The sequence below is a fragment of the Lepisosteus platostomus genome, chromosome 13 (genome assembly GCF_059453375.1).
Source record: "Lepisosteus platostomus isolate fLepPlt1 chromosome 13, fLepPlt1.hap1, whole genome shotgun sequence".
Taxonomy (NCBI): domain Eukaryota; kingdom Metazoa; phylum Chordata; class Actinopteri; order Semionotiformes; family Lepisosteidae; genus Lepisosteus; species Lepisosteus platostomus.
Window position 1 is genome coordinate 28,140,454 of NC_142623.1, and position 15,544 is coordinate 28,155,997.

General features: G+C 36.8%; 2 protein-coding genes across 9 annotated transcripts in view; one reads left to right on the plus strand and one right to left on the minus strand.

Moving 5' to 3' along the window:
- The window catches only part of sh3rf2 (SH3 domain containing ring finger 2), a 33,367-nt gene extending 18,637 nt beyond the window's left edge, over positions 1–14,730 (minus strand). Inside the window, exons 1-2 of one of the 8 annotated variants that reach the window (XM_088603976.1) lie at positions 14,605–14,730; positions 9,459–9,883 (exon numbers count right to left, since the gene is read on the minus strand). In XM_088603976.1, coding sequence (XP_088460102.1) covers positions 9,459–9,842 — 384 coding nt within the window. In that variant the 5' untranslated portion in view covers positions 9,843–9,883; positions 14,605–14,730. Of the gene's footprint in view, positions 1–9,454; positions 9,884–10,028; positions 11,058–11,122; positions 11,375–14,604 lie in introns of those variants that run through there. The other 7 variants (XM_088603974.1, XM_088603978.1, XM_088603981.1 and 4 more) reach the window with 7 other exon arrangements.
- On the plus strand, positions 11,852–14,933 carry grxcr2 (glutaredoxin and cysteine rich domain containing 2). Its single transcript, XM_088603983.1, has 3 exons — positions 11,852–12,386; positions 13,645–13,863; positions 14,626–14,933. The coding sequence occupies exons 1-3, from the start codon at positions 11,973–11,975 to the stop codon at positions 14,797–14,799; spliced, it is 807 nt and encodes a 268-aa protein (XP_088460109.1). The 5' UTR covers positions 11,852–11,972; the 3' UTR covers positions 14,800–14,933.
- The last annotated feature ends 611 nt before the right edge of the window (positions 14,934–15,544 follow it).

Sequence of the window (15,544 nt, forward strand, 5' to 3'; positions counted from 1 at the left end):
ATAAAGGTCACATACAACAATGTGTGTTTTGTAAGGCATTATATCCAGAAGATTCAATGCAGTTCATTGTTTTGCATGTCAAAAGTCTAGAGACCATTATAAGAAACTTCTTGGGGTGTTTGGTGAATATCATTTCACTTTAACACACTTCCCTTGTAACAGTTTTTGTTGGCAAAGATACCGTTCAAACAAAGCATTTTTGTAATTTTGCAATGCAAGTTGTTTTCCAGCCAAACAACACACGGTAAATGTTTGTATTTACGGGAACATTTCTTATCAGAGATTAATAAAGTACACTCAAGGCAAAAGCTAACACAACCCCTGACACTGTTTGCCTGTAAACATAAGGTAAAGCAGTTTAAAGTCTGTTATACAAGCCATCATTAATAAAACATGAATAAAATCCACAGAAACACAAAATAAATAATTGATGTAATTATTCAAGATTGTAATTCAAAAAAAGAAAAGTGAAAAGGGTTGCTGGTATAATGGAAGCCCAGACTAATGCAACAAAAACAATTAAGCTACTGTAACCAGGAGACGAGGTAATGAGGTGCCAAGGTGGTGGCACAGGAGTCAGGAGTAGTGTCCTCGTGCAGGTAGGAGGTTAGCTCCCAGCTGCTAGCTGCTGTACTTGTGTCCTGTACCAAGTTAAAAAAACGTTCAAAAAACCCTCTGACTGTCTCATTGTTCAAGGTTTAAGGGTTCGCATTTGTTTTAAAGTTATAAAAGAGCACTCATATCTGACCCCCCCCCATCCCCAAGAGAGGCTTTGGAAGGTCAAATACAACTACTGTGGGGTCAGGCTTACCATACTATACCATTTGCAATACCAATATACAGTAGGTATGGAGGTATTTTTTTGAGGTTAACATTTGCACATTATGGATGTATAGTACACAGGGAATTCATCCATGGGCACTGAACAGGCTAAATCTACCATGTTCAGCAGTTCAGTGTTGTGCTTAATACAAATGTCTTTTCTTAAACTTACTGTAACAACAATAACTAGAATCACACTCTGCTTTACAAAGAACTCTTCGCCGGAGGGTTTCCATCAAAGTCTCTGTTAGAATGGGGGATACGCGATGGTGCACAGAGACACATCACTTCAAGCCAACACTGCAGAGCTCTTCAATAGATTATTATAAGTCCCTAAGTTTTTAAAAACAAACTCAGAATGCAATATGAAACCAGTGGAGTACAGAAGGAATACATTTAGAAAACGTGATCCAGGAGTATGTCTGAGTGAAGTAGACTATGGAGTGCCACATTTCACAGATTGTACTACAAACTGGGAGCCTGAAGCAGGAAGAAAATGAAGCCTCAAAACTACTCAGCCTACTTCGATCATATTAACATACAATATCTGCTTTGTGGTTATATGACAATACCTCACAAGGAATTGCCAGCAAATTATCATATTTATTTGTTTATTGCATTGGCTTGGATTTAAATCATAGAAAATAAAAGAACCATTAGCAGATTGCCTGTGATTCTAAACCTACCACGAGAGACGTAGCAGGATCACTAGAGACATTTCAGGATTCTTCAAAAAACAGACGCATTTTACATTTAAGGACACATGAACATTCGCATTCAACAGTTTGTTCTGTTTTTGTAAAATGTGATAAGCTGGATCAGGGGACCTGCAGGTTTCTTAAGGTGCAATACAGCAGCTTTTTTTTAATATTCACATCATCTCAATGTTTAAGATAGAAAACAGTTCCCTAATATCTTATGTTTGTTTAATAAGGAGTCCCTGCTCTCAGTTGAGAGAGAATGAGCCCTGGCAAACATCATAACTAAAGGTTATTCTAGGAATGCTGGCTTCTTGGCTGCCTGCTACTGTGCCTCGTCACCAGCAAGATATCAGAGAGATATTTCAGCTCTTTAAAGTACAACGTTCACAATTCCAAGATCACCAATTCAAAGTAAAATCCTAGTTGTAAGCCACATTTTCAGGGCTTTAATGAGAATGACAAATCACAAATCGGGTTTATATTACACTTACTGTATATGTATTATTGCATTATCACAACTTAACAACCATCTAATGAATGTAGCATACAAATCAGGGCAAGGGCAAGTATTTGTTAAACCCACCAAAGAGAACTTACTTTTGATCTATCTGTTGTTGTTACCTTTTTGTCACTTGATTGGTTATCAGATTGTTTCTCGTTTTGCAAAAAATGCTATTATCTTTCTGAAATTGTAAGCAATCAAAAAAAAGTCTATCACTTGAGAAGCAATCAGTCTTTTCTTTTTAAATCTTTGATGAGCAAATTATTTATTCATGCCATATTACCAGTCTAATAAGTGACATGTCTTATAATGGTTAAATATTTAATGTTTTAGGATCTGCTGCTTTGCATAAGTATACTGTACAAACAGCTGAATCAAGATTTGCAATTTAGAGCCTCATTTTCTTTTTAATGTTCAAAATGAACATCCCCTACATCAATCAAATACTGTTGAAATGCTACCTCATAATTACCAGTCCTGACTTATTATATGTTGGCTTACTTCATAGGTAATTTAAAATGCATATGAATATTTCATGCTTTGCTACAGTGGTTCTGCCACAACTGAACTGCTGTTACTATTTGGAGAGTTCTCTTCGCAGTATCATCATTTTCTCTGCACACTGGATGAACAGACTGAGAGAAGTCATTCTAATATGCAAAAATGATATACTTCCATGTTAGGGACGTCTACAAGAGGTCCAGACATAATGCAGGGACTCACTAAGGAATAATCTTTTGGCAGCTTTAATGAGGCCTGTGCTGTTAACTTCTTGTCTTTTGATGTCTATGCCACATAAACCACAACCTATTCCTTCTCCTTAAGTGCCTGCCTCACAAATGAGTTTCTCAATAGGGAGAAGAAATGTCTTATTTTTTAAAACTATTTGCTTTACAGGAAAAACAGAAATCAAAATAATGGCTTGTGTTCTTCCCAGCAAAAAAACAACAACAATTGCTTGGCTTGAACAAACCGTTCTTTGGCATCATTTTTGTTTTTCACCTTCAAAAGCAAGCTTTGTTTCTTTGCAAGTCTCATATCTTTCATTCTAACGTTGTATCATTTTCAAATCTGTCTCGAAGAGGATTTTCTGGGTCTTTCATTACCATCAGCAGTCTCATTCAATTCCACTCCAACCTAATAATTTACTTGATTTACCATGAGATGAGGTCTACACATGAAAACTAAGGACATGCACAGTGAGACTGTCTGTGCTTTTTTTAATTCCACCTACAGTACAAAGCATAGCCATTATTATTATTGTTTTAAATGAAAAGCACACCCGTAAGTATCAAACTCCTTTCTCTCCTAGGATTTCTTCTGATTGCCAAGCTAGCATGTAATTCTTTGGCCTGTAAAGGATTTGATTGTTACTTGATTTTTCTGTTGCAAGCCTCTAATGACTACCTATAAGGCAGGTATGGGACACATCAATTTTAAGGTATTGTGTGGCTTTCTTACTAATTTAGATGTGCATTACATTCTGTCACTAAGTAAATCAAACTTTTATTACTAAATACCCTTGAGAGACCTACTTACCAAGTGAGCTACTTTAGTTAGGCCTCTCATCGCAACTTTTCTAATGTTCTTACTAGGAAACAAGCTGTATAGTATGGAATGTAAACCACAAGACAGCAGACAAAAAATATGCAGCGTCAAAAAACAGCATAAATAATATAATGATTTGTCTTAGCAGAACAAAGTTTAGTTATTATTGAAGTAGTTTTATCAAAGCATTGCTCATTATCTTACACAGACATCTGCCACACAGGGTACAGTGTATTGTATGTACCCTGTAGGCCTAGACTAAACTGAGAAAGTTTTGTCTACTTATCAATTATTCATCTGAGGCAACTTTCATTCCACATGTAACATTTGGTTCTTCACTAAAATGGAGATACCTACACCTGGCAATGGACAGTATCGTTGATCTTACAAGGAACTCAGTGTGTAACTGGACACTATTTCATAATACTCGATTCTTCCAGACATCCATTAATTTTAAAACCCTTCATCCAACATCAGGACGCAAGTGAACCTGAGCCTATCCCTGCAAGCAACAGGTGCAAGGCAGGATACACACCCTGGACCGCACTCCAGTCAATTACAGGGAATGCAGATGCAGACACACTCACACCAGGGCCAATTTCTCCATGAGTCAATTAATATACCAGTATGTCTTTGGACTGTGGGAGGAAATGGGAACACCCGAAGGAAACCCAGGGTAACACGGGGAGAACATACAAACTCCACACAGACAGCCCCACTGCTGCAATGAAGCAATGGTAACCACTGCACCACGTGCCACCTCCCACTACTTGATTCTTGTTTGAGTTAAAATAATAAGACTTAAATATCAATAAATTAAATGTCATATTCTAAATAAATACTGCAGGACTGCAAACATTAATGACAGGACAGTTCATAAATGTACAGTCTACTAAGTAAAAAAAAATGGTCTAAACACCACATTCTTCCTCACCCAACATTTTTTTCATATTATTTTTCAGCCTAATCAAACATGTATTTAAATGCACAATGCCTTTTGTGTAATATACAGTATAATAAACTCTCATAAAATGTATGGTTTACACTGTAATTTTTAAGATGAAGATCTTAATATGGAGTATGTATTTAAAACAAATTAAAGTGAATATAACTGACAATACATTACCTCATTAACCTTTGGATACATTTATATAAAAAATGATAATGGATACAAGACACAAGAGACAAAGAAACGGGTACAGTGATCATTGAAAAGGAGTGCAGACACTCAAGACAGTTATTTTCTTTTCAAAAACATACGAAGTCAAAACATGTGCATTCCAATGGAAGCATTTTAACTGTCTATGTTTTGCTATGCTATTTTATCACTCAGATCATATGCCTGAGAATGTGAAGCAGATGACCTGAGCAATGAGTCAGAGAAAGACTTAAAACACAGTTCTACTCTACTAATCTTCATGTAATACAAAGACAAAACACAAAAAAGCCATAATACTTTTCACACCATAGTACAGAGGAGCAAGTCTGAAATTACTTTGCCACAACAATTACCGTGGTCTCCAGAGAGACTCTGAAGTTCTTATCTGACCTACCTTTTGTTTCATTAGATGAGAGGGAGTTTGCATATTAAAGTGTCTATACAATTGCATTGTTGAAGTGTATCACAGATTAAATTAGATAAAATGTTGGTTTAAAAATAGTCCATTGTAAGTGAGTGAGTCAATATTTTCTAGAATTCTTTAAAGCAGATAGATTAAAGCATCTACCCCCAAATTCATATACAGCTTAATTATAAATAGAGCATATGGCATTCATAGCATCAGTTTAAAATAAGCATAAGGCACAAATATCACACAGAAGGCATTCATTAGACTGTCCTTTGCCTGATAAATGTTTGAACTTCCAGAAACTTAGCCTTGTGAAGTCTTTTGGTGCCTGAACAAATCAGTCAGATGATAACCTTACTGTTGGAAAATACACTGTTGTAAAAGTGCAGTGTCAATTCACAGGGCCGTAGGTAAAACCAGCAGATGGAAATACCTTCTTTATGCATACTGTACATACAGTACCATACCCACAACTGTGATTTCATGAGTGTTTAAAAATGATATTTTCAAGCATTAAGAATTTGTCCATGGTTTGTAAAACAAAGGTTGAGAAACGGAGTATAAGCAGGTCATATAAGTGTAAGAATAAGTGGAATTATTTACTTACATTTAGTGGTAAATAACATAAGGGATCATCATAATATTTTTAGCAAGTGCTTTTTATTTTTAGCATTAAACTCAAGGCTCAGGAAGATGTTTGGATAGCCTTCCTCCCATGTGCAAAATTAATTCACACTTCAAACAGTAGACACTGCAAACCCCAACACTAACATTTTAAGAGAGACAAAAAACTAGAGAATTTCAACAAGTCATTAGGAAAAAACAAAAAAGATAACAAATAGCAATAGTCATATAGCTAAAGTTAATATTGCTGCAAGGTGCAAGAGTTTGTAAGGTATTCAGGGACACTGTGGGATCTGGACCATTTTAAAACAATTTAAATGCCATTATAGAACTAAATGACTCTTTTCTTTGGAAACACCAAAACAATTTCTCACATGAATGACCCCAGTGTTCTGCTACATATTTGATTAACGGACTTCAGACTTTAAAAACATAAATGTAACAAAGAAGTAGATCAGTTACACAGGCATATTAATTCCACAAAGTACAAGCAGCAGAAGTAATACACTTACCTTCAGAGATCATTTGGGTTAACTGCTATTTCTTAAATCTAAATTTAAATTTGCTAGCAAACTTGGCCTAGACACAGATCTAAGCTGATTACTGCAGACATAAGACGTTTAGGTAGATTGCATAGCCAACTGTTCTATGTCTTATGAATGACACATCCTGTTGAGGTGATTTAAGTGATTAGATATTACTGAAAGTAGTATTTCCCAAACTAATAGAGTTTCTCAGCTTCTAAAAAAATCCCAGATAAAAACTTCTTACAGCTGACTTATATGAAGGGTACTGAACATAAAAAACAAGAAAGCTTCACTGTTTCCTGGAAATATACACAATGCTAACATTCAACCTTCCCTCACTTTTGTATAGTGTGCCCATACTCATTAAGCTTATTCTTCCATGCTAAGGTCATTGTATTTTTTTTAAAATTAAGCTTCTCATGTTAGCTCATGATGGAATCACTGGAATACACACAACAAATGTAAGTTCAGTAGTTTGGAAAGGCCATAATTAAGATGAAATTGAATTAGATTGATTTATTGGCTTAATACTCCTGGCTTATGGAAAGACAACCTGATGGTAAAACTGCACTTTATATACAGGATGAGTCAAGACCTTCCGCTAGGGTAATGACAGGGTGGAGGGAAGAATGTAAAATGATAATACACGGGTAGGTGTGCCAAAATCCTGATATTTATACTTAAGAGGTGGAAGTGGGTGAGGTTAGGGGTTTACCTCCTCCTACATATTCATTAAAAACTTAATAAATAAGGACCAGTAAACAGGTGGCATTTGAAAATTCTCAGTATAATGTACAGTAGGAGATTTACAAGGGCTCTCAAGAAAATGTGTTCTCAGTTGACCTATCACTTTTGTTCTAAAAGACCATTCTAAATGACCTGTTTCAAAGCATAAGATGATATTGAGTTGTAAGATTACATTATACTGCATCTGCGAGAAAAGGTAAATAATTGATGCAAACTGTGCCCCCGATGAAACACAAATTCAAATACATTCATCCGTTTTCTAACTGCTTCATCCAAATCAGCCAGAGAATATCTCAGCAAGCAACAGGTGAGAGGCAGTGGACGCCCTGGATGGGACAACCGCCCATCACAGGGAACACACACTTTTACACAAGGCCAGTTTTCCTAGCAGCCAATTAAACTAATTTAACACCCACAATTCAAACACATTGTTCAAAAAATGAAGGTGTATCATGCATACCAAATAGTTGAGGAACTGGATTGTGAGACCATAGATCTTGATTATGACCTAAAGCACTTTCACCAGTAATTCAAAGACTTATTATATAAGTGTGGTTAAACTGTTTCATACTGACCAAGTGCTGTTAAGCCCACTGCTGCCGTTTACCTGGTTCGTGGCTGTGCCAGAATACAAACAAATAAAAAATGAATAATAATAAGGCTAATGTAAGAAAAAACATTGGGATATTGTCTAAATCTTGTGTCCCTGAAAAGGAAACCTGTCATTACTAATGAGAAAGGGCCATGTCACTGCCCGACTGCAGAGCACTTTTAACACATTCATCAAACTAGACCCTATCGCACCACCCAGTCACACCCTTCTTCTCTCTCGAACACTGGACTTGATTTTTGGCAAACCTAGTGAGGCCAACTGGGAGTCACCTGAAAAGGGTAACAGCCACATTCCTTTCCAGGGAACATGCTGGGACAACAATCAAACATTTCCTTTCAGAGGGAAAGCAGCTGTAACCAATGTGAAGCAGACATACCCAAACGATTACGAGCAAGAGTGCAAGTTTGAGTCACAGACGATATTGGAGACAGAGTTTGGGTAGTTATGCTTATTATGCAATGATGCTTATGTGGGATAGAGAGCTAAACAAGCTCAAGGATAGAGACAAGCCCAACAGTAGTCCAGATCGGGATGCGGTCTTCGATAATGGTTTTCCATCCTCTACAAATTTAACACACCATTTAATCCAATTTAAACTTACACATGGAATGTGTGTAACACCATAGAGCCATGTGCATTTGATAGTTTCCAAAGCTCTTTGTCATAGATGCACTCAAGGCATAACTGGCACCAGTAATTCTGGAAGTCCCTTTTCAGATGTGATATGTGATCCTGTGACTTTGAGCATTCAAATGCTTCTGCTCACTGACGATTTCCAGGTTAATAGTCATCTTCAAGCATGGTGCCTATTATGGGCAAGTCTATTTGTAGCTGAAAACCTTTTCTGTGACATTGAGTGGAGAAAGAATACCCTTGAATCACACTTCATTGTGCTCATGTGCAGTGCAATTCATTTGAAATACAGGCAGATCATAGAACAGACATAACAAACTGTGTCAGCCATGTTTTTAGTTTAAAAGGCTTCTTTGATTATATCCTTTCTGCATTGTCTGTATAGTATTCATCTGTTGAGTTCTTGTTATGTTTAGAAAAATGTAATTAAAAAACTGTTAAAAAACCACAGAATGGAACTATACAAACTTTTCTTCTATTCTCCTGTATTTATTTTATTCTATATTGGTTAGCTTCCTCCCATTTCCTCCAAAAAGAAATATCCCAAGAGATTTTTCTTTTGCTTTTAATGTACCCACAAAAAAACTAACTAACACAAGAGTATGTAGCCTTTTTCGCAGGATTGCAATTTATAATGCTGAATGTGTAGCTAATCTGCTTTTAAATAAGAAATAATACCAATTTCAGCTATGAAATCAGCCATTCTGAAACACAGAAAATCTTTCTAAATTCAACGTGCTAGTTTTCATTGTTCATTGTTCATACTCGCTGAAGTACACATTTAAAAAATATTGCAAATACAGTGTAGGTTGTATTTAAATAAAACAACATGTTACAGTCACTGTGTAACACAAAAACAAATTATGGTTAATAAATTCTTGAATCATACAATGCAATATAATATACACGCTACTCTTTTCTATTATATTCTTAATACAAGAAATCAATTAATAAAATTAATTGATGTACTTAAACTGATCTTGAGGCTGATGGGTCAGAGAGCAACTCTTGCTTTGTCACAGCTTTTGCCAAATAAGAAAAAACCCTTTAAACAGCTGGAGGTGCATTGAAATGTATTGTGTTTTCTGACCTAGAAAGAAAGGTATTGATTTTGGCACTGAAACAAAAGAACAGGTAACACTGTGAGCTGTAAACGATGAAAGAGATACTTGCCCCATCCAGTGGGCTTCTGCGACTCATCGTCAGCCTGCGCTGGGGTATTTGTGAGCTCCTGGAATCCCTGCCTTTCCTGATTGACTGGCTGTGGGCCATAGAAACAATGTGTCTCTGGGATGTGCTCCTTCTCATCCCATTCTGGCAGCCTTCCCAAATTCCATCCAGAAGACGAACCAGGAGGAGGTTTGCTGGCAGCTCCTCCATTCCACAGGAAACTGGGGTCCTGCACTCAGGGCAGCGCACTTCTGCCTTGGAGTACACCATCCTTTGAAGACATGGCTTGCAGAACGTGTGTTGGCACGGTAACACTTTGGCAGAAATGTCCAGTCTTTCAAAGCATAGTGGGCACTCCAACAGGTCCAACAGGGCTAAGTCCCCCATCCTCCTCCAGGGTTATTGCAGATTCAACTGGTTACTGCATTCTTAAAACACAGTAAAAAGCAACTTTAAAAACAGCATTAATGATGATCAGAATGTTAAACATTTTGCAAACCCTGAAAGCAGAACTATTAATTCTGTAAAGCTATGAATTTTATTGTGGATATCAGGTGAAATATGGATCCTCACCTGCAAATCCAGTTCATATACTGCTGCCAAACTAAAACATACAAAATTGCATTTGCACTTTTCCAAATCATGACGGTATGATGTTTAGTTAACTCATGTTTACGTTTTAGAAGAACATAACCAGAGAAATTGAAAATTCTTGCATTAATGAGATTTTAAAAATGTCTTAAGTAAATTAAATATACTGTATACAGCACATGTATATTGTAATACAATTTTTGACAATTGACAAGCTTTACACTAATAAGTAATAATATTCTACCTATGAGTTAAACGTGCCTTTTAAAGAAATGTATCGCCACTAACGTATCACTGTAAACTTCTTAAAAAGTAATTTCAACAAAGTTAAAAAGCAGATCTCAACTGACAGTATGATAGCTCTTGAAAGACTGTCTTGAGCTCAGAAAGGATATACTGTACAGCATATCGGTAAGTGTGATACTGCGCCAAGTAAACAGAATCGTTTCCATCTATAAAGACAAGAAATTCTAGCAGTTCCTAATTACTTCCATGGCAAGCAGACATCGACACCTCCTCGGGTGTCGGTGTTATTTTATACCTTCTAGTATCGACACGCCCTTACTAGTAGTCACGTTGCAAATGCTGTGTAACTTCCCTTACACACGAGAATGCGGATTACCCAAGCAGTACTTGGAATTTCCCATTGTTGGTCTCCGAAACACACCGTTCTTGGCAAAATAACATAATATCTAACAATATCTAATTTAGGGATTAAATCACACAAACACTGAAAAAAAGTAATCATAAACAACATCAAAAATAAGAAATGAAGTACGTAGTGCATTTTATTAAGACAAAGCAATAATAACGCATGAGAACATACTAACAAATAGTAAAAACTAATCTAAACAGAGACGTCCCGGATTGCTAGGGAAGCTATTCTTAAACTGTACCTTTAAACAGTGATAAAAGATGAAAACATTGACGTTTTGAGTTAAGAGACATAAAACGACCTAATTATTACGAAGACCAAAATCAGTTTTACAAATTACTTAAATTAGTAACATGTACAAAAATAAAACAGAAATTGCAATCTTTTAAAGATTTCTAAAGCACAAATAACAAGTACTAACCTTGTGTTATTGTCTTCGGTCAGGTACTTGACAGGACTGGAGACAAAGCTCCAAACCACATAGAACAAGTTTAGAACAACTATGCACTTATTGTACTCGTATCAACTTTCAGGCAGCACTCGTTAACCCTTTTAAAGCCAAATGCATAAAGTATTTCCAGGAAATGAAAATAATAAATATTCTTTAGTTATTAACAAGGTTAGAATTTTGTTTTACGACAAACGGAGATTAACAAGCACAAAGATTGGGAATAAGGATTTTTCTAGTAATACACATTTATTTTCTAAATACATTAAATCATGGATGTTTCGTTAGTTCACTTAGATTATGTAATGGTTTTATTATTATATGCACAGATTGGCACCATTCATTAATAATCTCAATGTTAAGCGTTTTCCACAAGATTTAATCATAGCATGATCCTGCAAAGCAATATGCCGATATGGAAAACAACATCTAACAATATGGAGCTGTAAGTGCATACGTTGTTAAGTTAGACACATCTTCTCTGACTGGCTTTAGGCCGACATCACTTTCTTTTATTTTCAAGAGAACAGTGAAAATGACAGGGTCACCTGTTCCTACAAATCTTATTTTTTATTTTTCTTTTATTTTTTCCTTTATAATAAATTATTTCTCCATGTCTTTCTTTTTTATTTTCTAAAGTCTTAAAAGATTTAACTACCTCAAATCGTATTTTTAATTTAATTAAAAATATGACCATTACAATACATGCTAAGCACAACAATGAAATGAAAGGGTATCACTGTGGTCACTGCTTTTGTATACCTGATCCAGAGACTAAATAATTCAAGGGACCGGGGACAGGAGGAAAGCTGATGTTACCATAATGTTAAAACCCTTAAGTGTAAGACGGGAGTGTTTTATACAGGATCCTGCCATTCAGTGTATTTTCAAAATGGATGAACTTCAAATTAAACTGAATCAGAGATTCGAAGGGAAACCTAGGAAAGTGAGATTTAAAATCGCTTCATCTTACAGTGGGAGAGTTTTGAAGCATGTCTATGAAGATGGGCAAGAGCTAGAGAGTCCAGAAGACGAATATCCACATAGTTTTATCCATGGGAAACTCCCAAAGCATTTAGAGGTTGAACAGCTGTATGGATTTGGAGAGCTGAGGGAACCAGAACTGTTCTCGCCACCTCCTTTAATGGCTGAAAGGATCAATGTGTACAGAGGTGGGAAGTACAGCCTCACAGGTGAACCATCCCTTTTCGATGATCCATCTTCAGTGAGCTCCAAAGTGAGTACTTAACTAAAGGTTCATTTTTAAATCTTGCATGGCATGTAAAGTGCTTTTTTTCAGATTTAAGTACAATGCAGTAATAAAAAAATAACTTTAAAGTCATTCACAGTTTAATGGCTATATTTGTATTTTAGCAAAATGACCGGAACAAACTAGAATAGAATAAATAATAAGAAAACCTGGCAATCACACTAAAACTAGAAAAAGGCAAACCTATCTTGCACCATTGTAGTACATGTCTGAATATATACAAAGGGATCCCTGTCTTTCTGACTTATCAACATCCTAACACCTACAAAACAAATGTAATTTGCTTATTGCTATATACTGTTGCCTTAATGTGTATTTTACTCATGTACACTTTGCTTCATCTTCTTGGCCGTATATCCTGCATTTAATTTACTTATCTTCAGTACCCTTGTCTACTTAGTACTGTGTTTTAATAAAAAGCTTTAACAGAATATAGAAGCGAATAAGATCAAATGTTTTAAAAAAGTGTGTATTTTAGTGTCTGAAACGCTCTACAGAACAAGTCATTTCATTTTCAGTAGTTTCAGTGCTCTGTGTTGTGGTGATCTCCCTCTAGTGGTTTGTTGTCAAAAACCCGAAAGGAACAGGTTTTATTACTAACAGCCAGTAACATGACACCTTATGCAAACGCTTTCAAGATTTATAATTGGATATTATAGACCCACCATTTTTCGGTATAAACGTTTCTTTAAAATATATCAGCGTGGCAATGTATTCCAATAAATACACATTTAAATATCATGTGATTCCTTCAAAGTAGGGCTACATTTATAATAATAATAACATCACTTTATTAACCATTTACAATTTCTTGCATTAGGGATTATCTTTTCACATACCCCAGCTTGCTCTCCATGAGACACACAGACAGGGAGAGAGCCTGGGGTCAGAGCACGGGGTCAGCCGTTGTACAGTGCCCCTGGAGCAGTTGGGGTTAAGGACCTTGCTCAGGAGCCCAGCGGAGTAGGATTCCTCTGCCAGCTGCGGGATTTGAACTACAGTAGCAACAGGCGCAGATCCTTAGCCACAGACCCACCGCTCCGCCCAAAAGGAATGGGCTTGTCTGGGATTTGAACCGGGGACCTCTCGCACCCTAAGTGAGAATCATACCCTAGACCAACGAGCCACACTGGTTGAACAAAAAGGGGGCACCTACAGTTTATGTGTTATCTCTGTTTCAGTTATTTATCCGTGACCTGAATGCCTTTCATTTTGTGTCTTCCAGCCATCATCTGTTTTGGACTTTGGAAAGATAATAATCTACACTAGCAATCTGCGGATCATCAGGTCTCCCTGGGTGAAGAAGGCATCTACAAAGAGCTCTCTTCAGAACAGAGACGGCACAGATAGGGATTCAAGAACAGATGAAGGTGGTAAAGAAGGACAAGACTATGCGCATGGTGTTCTTGGGGAAGATCAACCTAATGAAACTGCAAACAGCAAGGTAATACTAATACATACTTACTCATCAAACAAAAATAAGTCTGTTCAGCAGCTATTCCTGCACTCAAAGACTCTGCTGTTAAACATCTTCAAAGATAAATTGTTCTTTTTATTATTCACCACATATCTTTCTACAGTCTCAACATTCTCCCGAAGCAGGGTAGTTGAATATGCACAATTACCAATCTATATGATAAATTTGGGTCTTTCTCTGTGTGCTGTTTCTTTAGCTCTTCTTGTCCTTAGAGCTTCCTGGATTTTTATTCCAGAACTGCTAGGATTATTTGGGATTCAGAGGACATTTGATCTGGGTGACAATCCGAAATGCTGTGGGAGAGGCTAAATCTCAACTTGCGAGTTTTTAATAGCAGGAGAAATGAATCATAACCCAGTGAATGAAAACGCAATGGGCTCCATTGTAACAAAGGAAAAAAAAACGAGAAATTCTCATTCTTGGTCACAAGCAGGGGAGTAAGTTAATTATACAGTAGATGGATGGAAACTGGATAAATAAAAGCTTAGTGGGAACTTGCATTGCCATGTGATATTATACATCAGTACCATGCAGTATGTGACATGCAAATACATAATGCAATCTGAACGCTTTCAACAGAGGATTTCAATGACAAACCCCTCTGTATTTGCCTTTAGAATGCAACCCAGTCAGTTTCTGCACCATGGCAGGTGTTGTTCAGCCCTTGCCAGTATGCGCCCCCTAGTGGATGAATTCAGAGGAGCTGACCTGTTCTTCTGCTGTTCTTAGGATGAGGTGACCAGATGCTTGGAGTGCGGGGGGTCAGGGTGCTGTCCCTGCTCCCTGTGCCACGGAAGCAAGCTCTCAATGCTGGCCAACCGCTTCAACGAATCCATCAGAGCTCTGCGATGTCCTGCGTGCAATGCGGATGGCCTGCAACCCTGCCAGTCCTGTGCCCACTGAGCAAGCTAGACCTACAGATATACAGATTGTATCAATTGTGTTGTTGAACACTGCAAAGTGGAAAAATTATACTGTGTAAATAAAGGTTTGTGAAGTAAATGTAATTATTAAGAAGAATAAAAAACATCAGGTTACAGAGTTGTCTCTTGTTAAATCAGGGCTCCTAATGTGACACGTGGAAAGCACCACTTGAATCACAAAACTAAAGAAATTTGTGCACATTGCATGTATAATATGTCAAGTTAACATGACTGACTTAAGAAGGACCCCAGTTTTGTGCAATGCTGAGATTGTCCACGTTCAGTTTTGTCTGCCTTTTTTTTTAGGTTGTCTGATCTGACTGTAATGGTACAGTATGAGGATTTTTAAAGGAGTACCCATCAATTTATTTCAATAACTTGACCACCAGTATCAAGTTTCATTCAGATTCAAATGTACTGTATTTGCAGCATTCGACCACCTGGTTGCTCCCCCAACAACTCTGGTTTTGTCACAACGTGGTGACAGATAACAGCATTTCAGACATGAACTGTACAATGCATTACACGAATTGCATACTAATACTATATATTTCATAATTGGCACGTTCATAATAAACTTTATATCAGTTTACCAAAAATATGGCTTCTTTAATATATCTGTATTAAAGTACAAAATAGTATAAACGTGTATATAACAGGACACTCTGGTGTACAGCAGCGCTGCTGAGAAAGCATCTGATTAATCTACAGTATGGTATTAGTTT

Bases quoted from the DNA above. Each gene is read 5' to 3' on its own strand.
- grxcr2 (XM_088603983.1), top strand. From the start codon at position 11,973: ATGTTAAAACCCTTAAGTGTAAGACGGGAGTGTTTTATACAGGATCCT. The intron at 12,387-13,644 runs GTGAGTACTTAA...TGTGTCTTCCAG, and splicing joins CATCTTCAGTGAGCTCCAAA to CCATCATCTGTTTTGGACTT. The intron at 13,864-14,625 runs GTAATACTAATA...TGCTGTTCTTAG, and splicing joins ATGAAACTGCAAACAGCAAG to GATGAGGTGACCAGATGCTT.